This window comes from Microtus ochrogaster, chromosome 2 (genome assembly GCF_000317375.1).
Source record: "Microtus ochrogaster isolate Prairie Vole_2 chromosome 2, MicOch1.0, whole genome shotgun sequence".
NCBI classification, from domain to species: Eukaryota; Metazoa; Chordata; class Mammalia; order Rodentia; family Cricetidae; genus Microtus; species Microtus ochrogaster.
Genome location: NC_022010.1, coordinates 35,394,921 through 35,413,447, shown reverse-complemented (window position 1 = coordinate 35,413,447; position 18,527 = coordinate 35,394,921). Strand labels below are relative to the sequence as shown.

The 18,527-nt window shown below is 43.0% G+C and overlaps 1 protein-coding gene across 5 annotated transcripts in view; it reads right to left on the bottom strand.

Annotated features, from left to right (window-relative positions):
* The window catches only part of Tp63 (tumor protein p63), a 200,070-nt gene that overhangs the window by 124,479 nt on the left and 57,064 nt on the right, over positions 1-18,527 (bottom strand). For all 5 annotated transcript variants that reach the window (XM_005344766.2, XM_005344773.2, XM_005344768.2 and 2 more), the window contains exons 2-3: positions 1,580-1,708; positions 695-827 (exon numbers count right to left, since the gene is read on the bottom strand). In XM_005344766.2, the coding sequence (XP_005344823.1) occupies positions 695-827; positions 1,580-1,708 (262 nt within the window). The remainder of the gene's footprint in view (positions 1-694; positions 828-1,579; positions 1,709-18,527) is intronic.

The following is an 18,527-nucleotide window of genomic DNA, read 5'->3' as shown; positions in this document are numbered from 1 at the left end:
TGGTTGGGGGAGGGGGAGGGAAATGGGAGGCGGTGGCGGGGAGGAGGCAGAAATCCTTAATAAATAAATGAATTTAAAAAAAAAAGAAAATCTTTTCAGTACAAGAAAACACAACTTCTTTAAGACAGGCAAACCTCTGATGGGAATAATCTTTTTTTTTTTCTCATTAGTATAGGTATTACTATTTTGATCTGTATCAAAACTAAAAGGAATGTTCCTGACCTAGCCAGAGATGGAAGTCACTGGTATTGGTTTGGCCATTAGCTAGCTAGGTCACAGATCTAACATCCTAACATTAGGACTGACACAATGGCAAAGCCCAGACAATACAGCTTATTTTATCGCCCTTGTTCGTTTCCTGAGTGCATGCACAGAAGTTACTTCTTCCTTCAACATTACAGTGAAGCCAAGTGAGAAGAGCGGTTCCCACAGTGGCTGGATCTGGGCAGAATCAGTTCCAGTTTCTGCTTCTGTAGGAGTCTGAAAACCCTGGTGACCTCATCCTCTCTAATTTGGGTTTAACATGAAGAACAACTCAGAAAACGACCAAACAAAGGAAAAGAAAAACCAGCTGATCATTCCCCAGTTGACTCGGTTTGCTCTCTTCCCAATGTTCTGATCTGTTCGGAACCATCACCTTTTGATTTGCCAATAGCCTGGCCCACACACTGAAGAGGAAGCTCAGGGTACTCACCCACATGGGGTCAGTGAGGTCTGAGTCTTGCATGCGAATACAATCCATGCTAATCTCAATCTTGTTTGTTGCACCATTTTCTGATGGTTCTTCCACAAAGTTCAAGTCGATGGGCTGTACTGAACATATGGGCCTAGCACAAAGAGGGAAGAAGGTGTGCATCACAAATTGGGAGAAGCTACAAGGCACTTGACTACTTAACTAGTAATATTGAATATGCTCTGCCTCCATGTTGGCTTGTCCTTGCTTAGAAATCAAAAGCCCCAGGTTTGCATCTGGACTCAACCATTTCCCATATGAAGACTCAGAGGAAGGGCAAATTAAATCAGACTTGGCAAGTTGGAGGCATGATCTCTGCTGACTGACATGCAGGCCAACATGGATAGATTAGTGACAGAGCTATGTGTAGATCCTGGGATGTCAGCAGTGTGCGGGAAGCACTCTGGTGTCCCCTTTCATCTTCATAGTAACTTTACTAAAACCTGGTATCGATCAAAACAGTAATAACCATTTTTCACAGAGGGTTTAAATGACCACTGCAATGGGTGTTTCACCGTTGGGGATATGTCTTCAAGAAAAAAGAACAGGGTTTGAGTGCCAGACACCGACACCGGGGAAGATGTTTTGGATTGTTCTGGGGAAAACGTTTAGAATGTCTGCAGTGAGCTACTTGAAGACAATGATCTTCTTTTGGTATTGGAAACTAGAGAAAGAAAACTAATTTATTTCCAAAGCAGATCTATTATCAAAGGCCTTAAGTTTATAAAGTATAACTTTTACTAACTGATTTTTCAAAAAATATTCTATAGTAAATGATATTTCAGCCATTTGTGTTCACTTATTCTTAAAGAGTTCAGGCACACTTCTTGATTAGATGATACTTACTGTTCCAGAAAATCCCAAATATGCTGGAACACTTCCGGGCTGAACAACTCACTTGTTTGGGAGCTCTGGGACATGGCGGATCGGTAATAACTTTCTTTCCAAGAGAAATGAGCTGGGGTTTCTACGAAACTTAAAAGGACAAAGAAAATGAAGCTAAGATTATAGTTTCGGAATTCACGACACTGGCTAATGAAATCAAACTCGAAACGATCTGGAAAACACCAATGAGTCTCTACAGTCAGACAGGCGAGTGTAACCCCGTTCCTATGTTGCACAATTGGTGCTTCATTCGAAAGCAGCATGGACTACGTTCTGCATGAAATCTAGGCAGGACTTCCAATGTGAGACAACCAAGTCTCCTTTATCACATTCATCTCTCTTAATTAATAGCATTGTTACTATATGCTATACTTACACTTCCCAACAGAGTGTAGATTTCAAAAAGAAAACAAACACCCCTTCATTAAGTCTGTCGGCAAGTCTGGCCTATCATTATGCCTATTTTATAAGAGCCTCAAATGGTTATCTGCCCTTTCTGCCTCCAGGAGGCAGGAGGTAGAATTGAAAAACAGAAGTGATTTCAGAGAACTTAAATTTCACCCTCAGATTAACAACTTCTCTTGTAGCTACAATTTTAGTATCACACTCTCAGACAATAAGTATAAGCTCTTGGACCTAAGGCTTTATTTTTTTTTTTTAATCGCTAGTTGTTTACCAGGGTGTGTGCGGAGGTGTTGCTTAATTGGAGTTAGAATTCACGGGTTAACTAAGGGATAAACAAACACCAGGATACTGGGCCAATTAATGCTACTTCAATTTGTTCGTTTTGCTGCTAGGTCCTCAAGTATGCCTTTTTTTTTTAATTCAACTCTGATCCCTGTTTATCTAGAGTGAAACTCCAGCTTCCACAGTTGATATATTCTCCATGTCTAAATATTATCTGCCTAGATAATCTGGGTAGTGATTTGCTATAATGATCAGGAGGCTAATTTTACCTCAGAATGAAATCAGTTAGCTCTTAAATCATTGCTCTTCATATAAAAATTAATTAAAGTGATAGTGTCCAAGTACAGTAAATCCTCTTCCCTTTCAAACATTTATTCTATATTCGTTTTACATAGTAGGAGATTACAGTACTGCGGTTATTAATAAGTAACACTAACCTACCTCATCAGTACATCGATCAGGTTACATATATAAAATAATGAATAAAATATGCCTTGTTCACCAAGAAGCATATGAGTATTGAAAATAAAAAAAGTGAGTATGACTGTCTCATTCCTTTGGGAGGTCATGGTGGAAGCAAGAACAAAACAAATCCATAATAAACTTGGTGAGTATAAACATCTCTATTAAATCATCATATATAATTTCTGCAAGACCAAAGGAAGAGCCTAGTGGCTGAGGGAGAATAAGCCAGCGTTGTAAGCGCTAATGTGCAGAGTAGGTAGAAGAGCAAGGAGGCCAATCAGGTGTCTGTCTCTTGCACTTGGGGCTACAGTCAAAGATGAAGTGCTAAGATGGACAATAACTTGGTGCATGTGAAACAGTTTGATGTTAAGGCTGTGTAAGATGTTGGACACAGAATGTGGAGCTATGCAGTTGATGAGGATACGAAATTTACATGCTGTGTCTAAACAAGGGCGGGCACTAAAACTTACAATGAAAGGCCCTTTGCTAAGCTATTCTTTCAAGATTTCGTTTTCATTTGAAACATGTGTACATTCCTGTGACTTTGTGGATATAAGTGCATGAGTGCAGGTATCAGTGGATCCAGAAAAGGAAATTGGATCTCTTAGAGAGGGAGTTACATGTGGTTGTGAGCTACCAGGTGTGGTTACTGAGAACCAAACCCTGCAAGGTCCGTACATACTCTTGTCCTCTGAGCCATTTCAGCAGTACCTTTTAAGCTATTTTAAATGGACTTCTTGTCTCAAGATTATAATTATAGAATCATAAATGTTTATGATAAATACTATAGAGAGATCTTAAGTATTCTTTATGCAGTTTTGCCTAATAAAAGTATCTCTCTCTCACACACACACACACACACACACACACACACACAAAACATCATCTACTGACATAGCTAGGACAAGACTTTAATGAGATTTACAAATCTGTCCCAGAAATTCTTAGTGTCACTTACATTTGTGTGTGTGTTGTATGTGTGTGTGTGTGGTATGTATATGTGGTGTGTGTACTCAAGTTTACATGTTTATCACTGTTTAGGGCAATATACACTACCTCCACAAGGCTAAAGGATTTGAACCATGCAATAGATGCAATCAGAATATATATCTGTCTGGATACTGCAAGGAGGAAGGACTTACAGTGATTGTTTAGAAAATTGTCATTAACAACCTAGGTAAGAAAACAGGAAGAGGACAAAATATTTATACAATTCAAACTCTAAAATGAACATAAATGGTTACAGGAATAGTCATATATATGTGAGACTGGATAGGTCAGGAGACAGATATGAGGGGAAAAAACCATACATATATCCCAGGAGCAATTTCTTCCAATGGTCAGTGTGTGCTTCATTGCTGTTAAACACCCCTGAAGTTGTAGTTAGGGTCCTCCAATTACATCAGAAACAAAGACACAAAGGAAACTTCCCCAACTGCCACACAGGGACACTAATAAAGGATCTAAATTAACATAAACCACTCTGATATCATAATATCATTTGGAATGTACTATGACTGGCTGTCCCCAACCATGCTCCTGAGGGCTCTTAAAAAGAACCTGGATATGAATATCCTAAAATGTGGCTGTAGGCATGGCTCGGTGCTCTCCCAGAGGACTTGAGTTTGGTGCCCAACACCTCTGTCTGGTGGCTCACGACCACCTATAACTCTAGTTCCAGTGGATTTAATTCCCTCTTCTGGGATCTTTGGGCACCTGTACACAGACAATATGGATGGACGGACAGACACCACACGCACGCGCGCGCGCACACACACACACACACACAGAGACTTTTTTTTTAAAGGCAACATCTAGAACTTAAAAGAAGATGCAGTTCTCTAGTCCTCCGTAATCTGAGATGGGGAAGAGGGATACTTTTTATCAGTAGTATATCACCTATCTCGTGCCTATTCATTCATAACATTCCTTTAAATTATGTAATGCAGAACCCAAAGGGCAGGTACCAGCATCTTCTGACATACTCCTCCCTTCGGGTCAGTGGCTACAGTCTGTTTCTAGAGCATGCTGTCCTGTGCTTCACTTTGCTAAGTAAACTTCCTCTCAAACTGGGTGGATTTTTTTTTCCCTCTCTAAGAATCTAAAAATCTAGAAATGCATGCCCGGTAAAATACTGACCTCCTAATGGAGAGGAGGAAACTATAGGGGAAGGCAGGTGCAGGGGTGGGGAGGGGAGAGAAAAGGAAGGTAGAGGAGGCGAGAAGAGTTCAAGGCTATGTAGGATGCATTCATGCATCTCCTTTGCAATCAGAGTTAGTTTCTGGTTCAGTGTCTCAGCTTGCAAACATCACAGGGTGGGGGGTTGGAGAGGTCACCCGGGGCCATAGGGCATGAAGGGTGAAGTCAGTAAGCACCGCCCATCTTTTAATTCCTTGCCTATGGGTGATTCTCAGTATCAATTACTCATGCAACAATGGCTCCCTTCAAAGGTCTCTGTCAAAGCAGTCACGCCCGAACACTGGAAGTCTGAAGATGCATTTTTTTACAACTTGTTTTTTTTTTTTAAGAACCATCCTTCACTCTTTATACTAATTCAGAAAGAACTATTTTTTGTGTGTGTAGGAGTTACTGGAAAAATGAAAAACACATATTAATCAACAGTTGGCACCTTCTTTTGCTTTCTCATTGGCCCATCAAGCATAACTTCTGCTCGATTTTGTTCATTTACTACATGGAAAGGCTGAACTAAAACACCAAACCAGAGAACAATCAGGCCAGTTCTGTTGTGCTCTAACTTGGCTCTTTCCACACCATCTTTAAAAACACATTAGGACATGTGATGCTAAAACCACCTAAACCAACCTATGGCTTCTTAGCAGTGCCCGTGCTTAACATCTGTCCAAGAGCATAACTATTGGAAATTAATTTTAATAATAACGTCTCCCTGTTTCCCTTCAGAACATATAGATATAAATGTATAAACCTAGAAATTCACTTGATTCTACTCACGTGTGCCTTAAGTTAGGTAACAGAAAAAGTAATAGTTAGCAAGGCAAGCTGGGGAAGCTTCTGGTTGCTGCTAGATTTCCTGCCTCAAAGAGCCCTTGATCAGATCTCAGTCCCCACAATAGAAAGGAAAGCAACTCTTCTAGAAGCCTCTCCAGCAGCTAGGCTCACACTGGAACTCACATGGGCTGCGGGGATGTGCTCATGTTCATGCCTGAGTCTCAGCTATAAGGATGGTTAGCATACCAAGTGCATCCTGTCTCATTAACATCACAGCAAAGCTGAAGTTCCAATAGCAGGAACTGCCTCAAGATCCATTGTTGTTGCTGCAGTGTTGGCTGCAGAGAACAGGAGGTTCACTTCCCCGGGACTTTCCAAGCAATGGTTAATCACAGCTATTACTTTAACGTATTATTATGAAATACATTGAAAAGAAAGTTACATTAAAATACAAAGGTGATTCATAGATACTGACAACTCATCTCCTCTTAATCGTTTTGCTATCTAGCGTCCATCCATCTGAAAGCCAGTTTAAAAAGAAATATGGTAGACTGGCTTAGGTAAAAATAAAATAATCAGTGAATTCAGCACCATCCCTCTGAAATAATGCACATAACATACTTGGTGATATGTTTCATATGCAAGGGACTCAGCCATCTACAGAGATTCTAGCATGTGGGAAACCAAGCAGAGGGGTTATCTAATAAAAAGAGCATGTTGCTTTTTTGAAAGTTTTTTTTTCATATACTACTAGTAGAGTGTTTTTAAGTTTTTCTTAATTTTTACCCATTCTCATAACACGTTGCGCACAAATTTCTAATTTCCTACTGGTCTGTGTCCATCTTAGCAGCAGAAAAGCCAACACGGGTCGGTCCTTTCAGTTTGTGCTCTGCCGCTCTGAGGACAGGCAGCAAAGCATTGCTATGGATTAAGGCAAGATCTCCAAATGGGGCCTGCTTTTCCAGTTATGCAGAGGCCCTCTAGCCTCAGAGAGGAGAAGCAGGTTATTCAAGTTCACTCAGGCAATAAATGATAAAGCTGAGACTTAAATACAAGATTGTGTTGCTTCAAAGTCATGCCTTATTAAATCGCAGATATAATATCTACTTTTCATTCCCCATAAAACTTTGGAAGCATGGCATTTTACTATTTAGGAGATTTTTTTAATGTTAAAAAATCTGCTGAATCTATTTTGTCACAATAGGTATCCTTTGCCAATAGGATGGGTATGAGGTAACATTAAAAACTATGATCATAAGTAAATAACGCCCCTATAACTGCCATCTAAGACCCTGTGCTGCTCTGGTAGAATGGATATGCCTGTTCCATCCTTTCTTACTTGTGAAATAAGTGCGTTTAGTAGTAGGCACAGAGGAGTCTGAGCTGGAGCTGGCCTACAAAGAAAAGAACAACCCAAGCCTTTCAGAAAAATGAACCTAGAGATAAAAAACTGCCGGGCCTGGAGTGGGTGGGAATTCCACCACCAGCCAAATCAGAATCGTTTCTCTTTGAAACAGTTGGGGGAAAGTTTTAACTCCATTTTCATCCTGTACTTAAGCAAACCAAAAACAACAGTCTTTGTAAGAGAGGACAGGGAGAATCTTGAGTTCAGGTCCCCTTCTGCCAACACAGAACCCATTAGATGTGTATTTTCTGGCCTTGTTTCATCTTCAACATAAAACTGGACCACTACACCAGGAAACAGAAATCAGTAGCCTTTCTCTCCCCAGTTTGGTGAAACTGTAAATACGTCCACATTCTTTGTACCAATTTGCTTCCTGAATTCTCTGAAATACAGGGAAGTCATGGCTAGGAACCCGTAACAGCACCCGTAGGGGTGACTCACAAAGGCATGGGGAGAGGCTCTGATATAGTTCAGCCTTGAGCAGTCGCACAGCCTTGGGATCAATCCTCAGCATCAGCTCAGGGGAGCAAGGGTGGTGGGGAAGGGAGTCTACACAGGGAGTGTGAAAATATAGCCAACAACTTCCCTACTGCTCAAGAGACCTGATCACTCCAGTACTCAGGGAGTCTCTCCAGCTCTCAGATAAAAGTCTATCCAAACTCTGAGGTTGACTTCTCGTTCTAACATCTACCTATTGGTTGATAGTTTCTTACTAACTTCTCTAGGCCTCTGAAGCATTTAGATCGCATAATTCCTTTTACATTTTTAACTCAGAAACCCTTAAAATCTTTGAGTTCCACTACTATGATCATAATAATTAGCATCATTAGGAATACAAATATTAACAAATAATATCTAGCTTTAAGGAGGCCAAAGAACATCTTGAAGCCTTTTGGCACATTGTCTTCTTTCTCATAACCACCACCCTCTAAAGGCCCCAAACGACTAGATTTACTCTTAGTACTGGGTAAAGCAAACCTCCTCACCATGAATTAGTAACTTTAAGTCAGTCCCTTCTCTTATTACCCTGTTCCATTATAGCTTCTTTTTGGTTTCTTTCCACTTGCTGCTATTCTCTCCCAAACTATGAGGCTACATGGTGCTCAGTCTTCCCCAGCTCAGAGCCTGCACTCATTAACTTAGCCCCCCTTTGTCCTCATTCCCTTCGGGGATCATTCTATTTCACTGCCACTAAATCATTGTGGAGCGTTTGTTCCTTCGTGCTTAGACTCCTATCTTGCCATGTGGGAGAAGTTTTAGTAGTATCTGGAGTTTGGCTTCCGGAGACAAGAAACACCTTTTAGCCTCTGTTCTTTCTGCTTGTACTTTTCAGCATAGTGGGAACGCAAGTACTTGTCAAAGGAAACGTTTGAGCAGTGGACCAAATGCCGTGGCACCAGTAGCTAGAGCCAAAACAGGAGCTAGCATCCCAGGGCTCCTGTTAGGGAGGTGCCCTGCAAAGCATCCAGCAAGCCTTGTTCAGTTTCACAACGCCCTTTGATGCAGACACCAACATTCTCAAATCTTACAGATAAGACTGTACTCAAGGCCATGTGTGGATTCAGAGAATGGGGCCGATGTTTATAAGGCCATGGCTTCAGAGTCACTAGATCACCATTCTCAAGGCTAAGCAAAGCCCCAGTTTCCTTAACTATACACACCAGCACAAAATGAGGTCTCTAGGCACAAGGAAGACCTCAAACCTAAGCTAAGAAGCTACTGACTCTCAAATCTAAGCTAAGACGCTACTGACTTCTCTAGTAGAAGGAAGGAATCTTCACCCTGTAAAGGTAAGGAGAAGCATGGGAGTATTTTGGGGGAATGCCAGTTTTGATCCCGATGATGTGGTATGAACCTGATCTGATGTATAGGCCTGTCATGTAGGCTGAAGGCAAAAGGCCCCAAGCTCAAGGGTATCCTGAACAGTTAAACAACACCTTATCTGGAAATAAACAGTAGAAAAGGGACTAGGGCTATATCATCAATATAGCTCAATGCTGCAATGTCTTGTACCAACAGATAGACAGACAGAGAGATAACGTGTGGCCTAAGACTTAGAAATCTGCACCTTAAAGACAGAGTGTATAAGAACTCACACCTTGAGGATTCAGTTAATTTTCAGTCTGTCTAGAGTTTAGAACACTTTTATAAAAATTAAATTTTCCCTAAATATCCATCCTCAGGATGGCAATGAGTCACAGACATGTCCCTATGGAAAGCACATTACAAGTGTTTCTGGAAGCAGTAGGGATTGAAACCCGAGCCTTGAGAATGCTAAGGAATCTATACTACTCCCCTATACCCCAGCCCTCAGACACCATTTCAGTTCTAAACAAAATCACGGAGGGCAATGATTACAATGCTGTCCAACACAAGTAACCTGCTAAGCAAATTTCTAAATCCTTTTGGCTCTAAACTCATTTGATCCTTTGAACACCTTATGATAACATTGTACTAGTCGATTCTTCTCTTGAAAGGTGAGGAAATGAGGGTATGTACAGCAGTCAGCTTCCACAAAAGGAGCCCACGTGGATCGAGACTGGAACAGATTTAAACCTAGTGAGATGGCAGCACTGCCCATGTCCCTAGGTCTCACACTATGCTGTGTCTGCCAGTCATGGATCACATAGAGCTCTGGACACAGGTTGGAGCTGTGCCTACTGTACAGCTCTGATGGCAGCTTTCAGTGCCTGGGATCTTGGGCAAGTTCTTTGCCATCTGGGGTTCACGTTCAACCTCAGTGAAAGGAGGTGGGTGACTTTAGATGAATTCTAAGATGCCCTGTTCCAAACACTCCAGTGTTCATCTTTACTGTGTTATTGATCCACCAGGACTGAATGGCTCCTGACAGAAACACACACACACACACACACACACACACACACACACACACACACCAACAAACAAACAAACAAAAAACACTGCCCTGCTATTGTTGCCACTACTTCTACCTGTCAATTCAAACTGCTCCTCTCTGACTCATTTCCCCTTGTCAAGCAAATGTCCCATGGACCAGCAGCCTAGAGAGAGGGTTGCTCTGTCTTCATAAAGTTCACTTGTTCTGACACCTGTCAGCTGAATTTAATCTGACTCTCTGTAGCGCTTTCACCTGAGTCTATGGGAGCCTCACCCTTCTCCCTGGAGCTCAGCAGCCTCTGGCCACTCCTTTCTGAGCTTAGGCCCCAGTGAACCCTGCCACCAATGCATCCCCAGCCTCCTCCCCTGCCTGTCCTTGCCTACTGCTTTTTTGCCATGGTCCTACTCTAGGCTTAACCTGTCCGGCTTCCCTTAGCCCTAATTTCTCAAACCTGGCAATGCCTTAGAATACTTGGGATGTTTAAAATGCAAATGGCTGAACCTAAACCCTATCCAAGTAAGTCAACAGTACAACCTTGGGATAAGGTGTTATTCAGAACTTTGGGGTTCCGCAAGAAGGGCTAAGGTGTAGGATGGTAGAAAAACATCAACGTCAGGCTCTCCTGATTTCCATACCCTGAGAATCAGAAGACAATCACCCTGGCAGGTGGACCAACCTCACTCCAGAGGAGGGAAGTCTGGGCATGTGAAATAATCAAGTAGGGGCTTCTCTGAAGCAGCTTTAAGAAACAAAGTCGTAAATGATATATAAGGTCCAGCGCAATACTATCCTGTCCTGTCGTTTGCCTTCTTCACCCCCCCCCCCCAAGTCTCAGGCTGTTTACTGTGTACTGCCCCGAGTTATTCTCTGACCCTGGAGAACAGAGACACTACCCTACTACACTAGCTGATGAGGTGACCATGAGGGTCCCTGTCCCTCTTTAGGCTGCATTTAGCTGGCTACTGGATTACTAAAGAATTCCCCCCGTTCCATTATTCTGATACTTTAAGGCCTGCAGCTCACCGCCCTTCATGATTACAAAAGCAGCCCCAGTTCTTTCTGATTCAGCTGACAACAGGGGATTCCGCCAGTAAAGCAATTCATGACACCTGCTGAAGAACGCCTGGTACCAGCACCGTGGCCTGCACACGGCCGACTTCTTCGCTACACCCAGAGCTCTCGCTGCAGTTTTGGGAACACAATCCGAATCACCACATAAAACCTCCCAGGGTAGCCATGACAATTCCTTCTGAGGGTAGCTCCTCTTGCAGCTAGGGGGTTCTCACCTCCTCAGATGTCTTTATGAACGCGCGGCTCAAGGAGCCTAGGTTGTAGACTCCGCGCTCTCCCTTCAGCCGCCTGCTGATGCATTCTGGGAAATTACTGTGCACCCCAGCTGCAGGGATTCTTTCTGTGTGTTTGCGTGCCTTGCACAGACAAACCCGGACATCTACAAGTAGAGACTGCCTCTCCCCTCCCTGGTGGGAATCCTTGGCTTTGAGAGACATTGCCACAGGGGCTGGAAGCTTCATATGGGTGTTTTTATTTTTCCCCCCGCAAATAAACTAACAATTCAACAGTGATAATGAGGACCGTATTTGACAGTATAAAAACTTAAAACCAGGAGTCTTTATGGGTGTATTTTTAATACTATATTTTTTTATTAATTCTTTGAGAATTTAATACAACAAATTTGAATCACAGTCACCCCAACTCCCCCAGATGTACCCCTTTCCACTTCCTGTACCACTTTTCCTCCTTTTTTTTTTTTAAATTTTGCATTCTGACCAAATTCCTTCCCTCCTCCCAGGCCCTCCTCCATCCATTCACTCCTCTTGCATTTCTATCCAGAAAAGGGCAGCCTACTAGGGATAGCAACACCCATGGCATATCTATCAAGATGCAGTAAGATTAAGCACCTCCCCTTAAAATAAGGTTGGGCAAGGTGACCCAGTATGAGGAGTGAGGTCCCAATAGCCAGTATATAGTCAGAGACAGCCCCTGTCCTTACTGTTAGGAGTCCCACAAACAGAGCGCGCTACGCAAGCGTCACATAGATGCCAAGGGCCTAGGTCGCTCTCATGCAGGGTCCCTGATTGTCTGCTCAGTCTCCGAGAGCCCCTGTGGGCCCAGCTTTATTGGTTCTGTGAACTTTCTGGAGATGTCCTTGATCCCTCTGCTCCCTACAATCTTTCCTCCCTCTCTTCAGAGGGATTGTATTTATGGGTTTTGATAGTCTTTCAGTGATCAAGATTCTTTAACTTCTGTGTTGGGGAACAGAGAAGAGACCAGATGAAAAACACGATTAATAAAGGAAGTTTAGCTTAATGCCCTTCAACTGCAATAAGGGCTCTGAGAGAGCCGGGGTGAGAAAACGGGAAATTGATGGGGTTTGTATGCTGGGGGTGATGGATGGACCATGGTGTTTGGAAAGGAAAAAGAACAAGAAAGAAGAAAAAAAGGCATTTTACGAGCCTGCAATAGTCTCCAGAAACAGAACGTGTGAACATGTCAAAAGAAGTATTTTGTTCCCCCTGTACTGCTTAAATTGCAATACCAGTAACGGAACAAACTCATTCCAGCCAAGGGTTCCAAAGGGTACAGAGTGTTTCATGTTAAACACTTTCAGCTATAAGGAAGATGTTTGTTTGGTTTTTGTTTTGTTTTGTTTTATTTGCTTGTTTATGTTTTATAGAGAAAAATAGAAGCATAATACTATATAAAAAGGTTGTCAATGCAGATTTGCTAGAAGATTGGAGGATGTCATAAACATGTGTCCACACACTGTCAGCCCCCAAATTGCTCATTGCTTCGGCAGCCTGGGACTTCTGCTCTACATGGCCAGAGGACAGACGCTGTGATAGTGGTCAGACTACCAAACTAAACAGGTTTCTTGTCACGGGGGTTCTCTGTGTAACCCTGGCTATCCTCAAACTCATTTTGTAGACCAGACTAGCCTTGAACTCAGAGAGATCCTCCTGCCTCTGCCTCCCAAGTGCTGAGATTAAAGGTGTGTGCCACCACACCTTGAACTCACAGAGATCTGCCTGCCTCTGCCTCCCAAGTGCTGAGATTAAAGGTGTGTGCCACCACCGCCCTGCAAGTGTCAGACATTTTAAGAAATTTATCAACCCCCATTAAAAAGTAAACGTTTAATTTCCTAACTAGACTAGTTTAAAGCATACAGGAGAGACTGGATGTGTGCATTGGTGGGTATGCTATAGTGCTCATAAAGGCGACTTTTAGTATAAAGTAATCTCTGATGAATGGATGTAAAAGCAACTGTGAGAGCTAGGAAGGGCAGGTCCCTGTCATCATGGGGTTGGAGGGTAGACCTGGAAGCCTGTCTCTGAGGACAGAGTTGAGTTTCTCCGATGGCTGCAGCTCAGTCTTTAAACAGATGGTGCCCATCTAGGGATGATAAGAAACTCTGCTGGCTAGAAGCAGCCAGGATTCCTGAAGAACAAGTCTACTCATTTCCACCAAACTAGGCTCAACTCTGGTTTCTGTGGGTGGGCCACTCCCTCTGGTGCTCATGGGCATTCTTTGCCCTACTTTTTTGGTTACCATTTGGAGATAGAGAAAACTTTGTGTTTCCACTCCGGCCTTCTGTTTGAAGAAGGAGGCTCTTCAATAGACCACTTCTGTATGGCAGGTGTGCATCTAAACACGGCGTTGTTCGTATACTTGGTTTTGTTAAGTACACTTCTATCCATCTGAATCTGGTATCCACTGAGGTACTGCTTAGCACCTGCGCAAAGTTCAGGCCTTCTATCTGCGGCTCCAAAACTAAAAACTATAAAATTCCCTTTCCAGAGATATGTTACCCTGTCTTTCTCTTGTATGGGGAAACGATTCTGTGTTTTATGAGTAAGTGATACTGTGTTTACACCATTCTCTCTCATCCTATATGTCCTCACTTCCTCTCAAATGATTGAATTCTTCACTGATTTACATTTACATGCACTCACAAATGCGCATGTGTGCACAGAAACACACACATATACACAACCTGTTGAGTCCACTTAGTGCTGCTCACATGTATGTGTGCCTAAGGCGGACCTCTGAGGATTGGATAACCTATCCATGGACTTCTACGTTGGTTCCATCTCTATTCCCCCACGTCCTGTGTCTGAGGGTGGTTTATCTTCAGCAATGGCATCTTACATCCTGGGAGGAAACTAAACATACTAGCAGTAGCCTGTACTGGTTTGGAGTCTCTTGGTCAGAAGAAAGCAAAATAATGAAATCTATGGGTAAATGGCTAGAGCTAGAAGATGTGATATTGACTAAGGTAATCAAGAACGATAAACCATGTGTGTTTTCTCCTGTTTGCAGACCCTAGCTCCTAGTCCTTAGACATTAGTGTACACCCTGGAGTGAGTGCACAACCAGGCAAAAACTCAGAGAGCAGATGAGGGTATTCAGTTCTAAACTGTGATATCAGATTTCTGAGACTCACAAGTCATGGGGGTTAGAATGAGGAGCTTGATCTCATCCTTAGGAGCCTCAGAATGTACATAGACACAGGCTTATTTCTCCATTTTACATCATCTTGGTTTTGTTTTATTTCTCAAGGCAGGGCTTCTCTGTGTAGCCCTGGATGTCACGAAACTCAATCACAGATAAGGCCGGCCTGGAAGAGAGATCTGGCTGCCTCTGATTTCCAGCTGTGTGGCACCATGTCTGGCTAGTGATTTCATGATTTCTTTTTTCTTTTCTTTTTTAACAAAAGAGAAAAAAATCAGTGCACAGAACTGTTTGCAGATAAATCTGTCTCTCCCACAGTGAGCTCCATGTGTCTTCCTTCCACAAGGTATCTATATTCTTAACAGGACTAGCTGCTCTAATTTTAGTATCAGATGTATATCCCATCGTAGCCACCCCCCACAGCACAGCAGATAGGTCCCAGACTCACTATCTGTGGCCCGGTACTATTTAGAGGCATTTAACCTCATGTTCAGGATGTAATTATAATTGCAACTGACATGGTATACCTAAGAGTTCTTGTGTTTATCAAAATTTGCTATATCAAAGAACAAAAACTAGTGCATTCCCAGAGAAGCAGGGGAGCCATTCCCAAGAGCCTCATCTTCCAGGAGATGAGAAAGTTTCCATGGCCATCATTTTTTCATAGCCAGACTCAACTACATGCGATCACTTCTCAGTATTTTGTCCAAGATCAGCTGTAAAACAGAACTATAATAAAATGTAAATGTGGTAACGCTAACCCTGTCCTACCATCGAACGTCCTCACTCATACCAAGTCTCATTAGGAAATTTCCCTGCAGGTGGCTTCCATGTTCAGTGTTGTCCCAAGTGTCTCATAGATCTTAGAGTCCTTTCCCCAACTGCTCAACTACTCTTAGAACCTTAACGATTTCCTCTGGTTTCTTTCTATCCAGTCTGTAGGCAAAGAAGAACTGGGAAGATAAGGAAGAGGGGTAAGAAAAATAATCTAGAGAGCAAGGGAGGAATCTTAGGTAGTTTTAGACCCATCCCAGCAGAAGCATAAAACACTCCTTCCTGCTCATGACTCATGTCACCATGCCTGACTTCAGGGGAAGCTATAAGGTGATAGCTGTACCCAAAAGGAGATAAACAAAACAAAACGCATGGCATTGTCTTTCTCATAACGACCTTCCCAGTGAGTGGGAAAATCGTTGAATTTTGGGTTTTGTTTTGTTCTAGTTTCAGTGTGTTTTGTGCATGTGTGGGTGCGTGCGTGCGTGCGTGCGTGCGTGTGTGTGTGTGTGTGTGTGTGTGTGTTCATGAGAGAGAGAGTGAGAGAGTGAGTTCATGTACTTGTATTACACTCATCTGTGGGTATTTGGCTTTAGGCACTTTCCTCTGTATCTCCCTCTGTTATCTCTTTGAGACACAGCTTCTCACTGAACATGGAACTGGCTGTTGTCATTTACACTGCTCCACCCTCCCAGGGCTAGGGTTACAGACGCTGCACTTGCTATTACACCTGATTTTCTCTTTCTCTACTATGAGTGATAGAAATTCAAACACAGTTCCTCATGCTTACACAGACCCACTCGGTCATCTCCCCAGTGTCTAGCTCTTCTGTGGCTTTGATCTCAGTCTCCCTGGGTTCCAAATCTGTGAGAAATAAAATTGTCTTGTTTTACCATCTCAGTTTGTTGTATTTTGTGTCAGTGCCCAGAATGGCTGAAGATACCTATTGGTAACCTGGTTATTTCTTCTCTAACTTCATAGTGAGTGTTTCAAAAATAATTTCTTGTTACTCCCCAGTTAAAAAAAGACCTGTCTTTTGCCACACTACGGAGATGAAGTACCAGCTCTCACTGAATTTGATAGTAGCTGTATATTTCTGTGCTTGTCTCCCTTCCTTATAGCTTGGAACAGGGGAGGCATGTTGTGTCCCAGTAACTGCTACTGCCTATTATGGTGTTTGTGTAGGGTGATTGCTAAATAAAACATGCCAATTCAAACTCTTCTGTCTTCCTCTTCTAGACAGGTTACTAAACTCTCCAGAATCTCTCTTTGATTTTTCTAGTACCTACTGTGTGATAGTTTGAATGTAGTTGATTCCCATCATCCCAAAGGGAGTGGCCTTGTTGGAGGAAGTGTGCCACTGTGGGGGTGGGCTTTGAGTTCTCATGTGCTCAAACTACTCCCAGTGTTACTGACCATTTCCTGTTGCCTGCCAGATGAGGGACTCTCAAGATACCTATAGACCCTCTTTCCTTTGTTATTCCAACCCTTACATTTTCCATGCCCATGCACACCATCAAGACAGCCTTCCATTAGGGATGCCCCCTCCATCCACTCAGCTCTCCCTCCTACTGTTTACTCACCTCAGACAAGGCCCACGTCTATGTAAGATTCTAACCAATGCACTGAAGCCATGTACCCATTGGGAGGTAAACAAGCCATCTTATTTTTTTCATGTCCAGAAATAAAAGAATGCTGGCTTTCTAATCATCACAGGCCAGTTTCAATACAAGGAACACACATGTCTGATAATCTGTAGAGCATCTTTTCTCGTTTGTGCTTTTGTTTCATTTCCCCCTTCTCCTGCAGTTCCCCATCTATCTCTTCTCAAGCACCCATCATTCAAAGCCTATACCCAAGGTTGTTTCCTTCTTGAACTTTCTCTCGTCACCCTGAATGGACTTGGGATCTCCCTGTATTCCTACTGTGTCCTTCCCACAACTCCAGCATCCCTTCTTCACAGCTGACATCTCCCTGCCTTGGTTCACAGCCATGAGCCTCATCTGACTTACTCGCCACTATCCGCTCAGCACCAGACCTTACACATACCAACTCTCCATATGATGAATAAAATTACACACATGCTGAGTTCTTGCCACTGAGCAGAGAAGAAACTGGACGCCTTGCCCTAAATTTCACAACACGGTTTTTGAAAATCAAACTGAGGTGAGAAAGAAAAAAAAAATCTGTGCTTCTGGGATTAAGTGATGTTCACCCCAATGAAAGATCCTTAGCTCTATCGAGTCTGACATCTAACCACACACACCGCATGCCATGTTTCTGGAGACAAGGGCGCCATCATCGGTGTTCATACATATTTCAAACACTCCAAGTGAATGGGTAGGCATTACAATGGATGCAAAAAAAAACCCCTCCTAATATTGAACTTATTTATAGTTCCAGAGGAGAGAGACAGTCTGATGAGTGTGCCGTTAAAACTCTAGGAACTTGGCAGCGGCCTGTGTTCAGGAATTCCCCTTGCTCTGCATTTTAACGCTGATGTGATTTGTAGGCATCACGATTTAATGAGGCCCACAGCTGTGCAAAAAGAGCAGAAGGTGGAGATTGGCAATTAGGAGCCAGCAAGCAATCTGGCAAGCCCCAGCCCCTGGAATTTCCCTGACTCTGTCAAGCCACCCTGCTTCCTTGATCCACCTTAGAACCCGGCACTCTCTGAGCTGAACACTGCAACAGCATAAATAACTGTGTAGAGTTTGAAGTTCATCCTGTCCTTGAACTCCTCTTTAGCAAGTGTATTTTTGTAAGTCCGGGAACTACAGTTGGATGAACTGGGAAGGTAAAATAAGAAATGATACAAACCGGCAGCTAAAAGTGAAATGGAAACACTGAGAGGAGCTTGGGTTAATGTTATAAATCATTCGTTTTAATTAAATTAGCCCCACCCGCTCCGATTTTAGCTGCAAGCAGAAGTTTCCACAGCAGCAGTGTGGAAGCTGAGAAACTTGTCTGGGGTCTGGTACAGCTGAAGTTCCTAGCTCAGGTCAGATCCTAGCTCGGTTCTGTGGTGATCCCAGGACTCAAACAAGTTACCTCATTCCTTCCACAACCTGGAGCGAGAATTACCTCACAAAGGGCACTCAGGGTGCCTTTTCTCTTCTCAACAGCCCTTCCCCTAACATGCGGACAGGTCTCCATGACATGAGTGTGTATTCTAAATCTAGTGATAAAAAGAAGGAAGGAAGGAAGGAAGGAAGGAAGGAAGGAAGGAAGGAAGGAAGGAAGAGAGAGAGAGAAGAAGAGGGAGGGAGGAATAAAGAAAATCT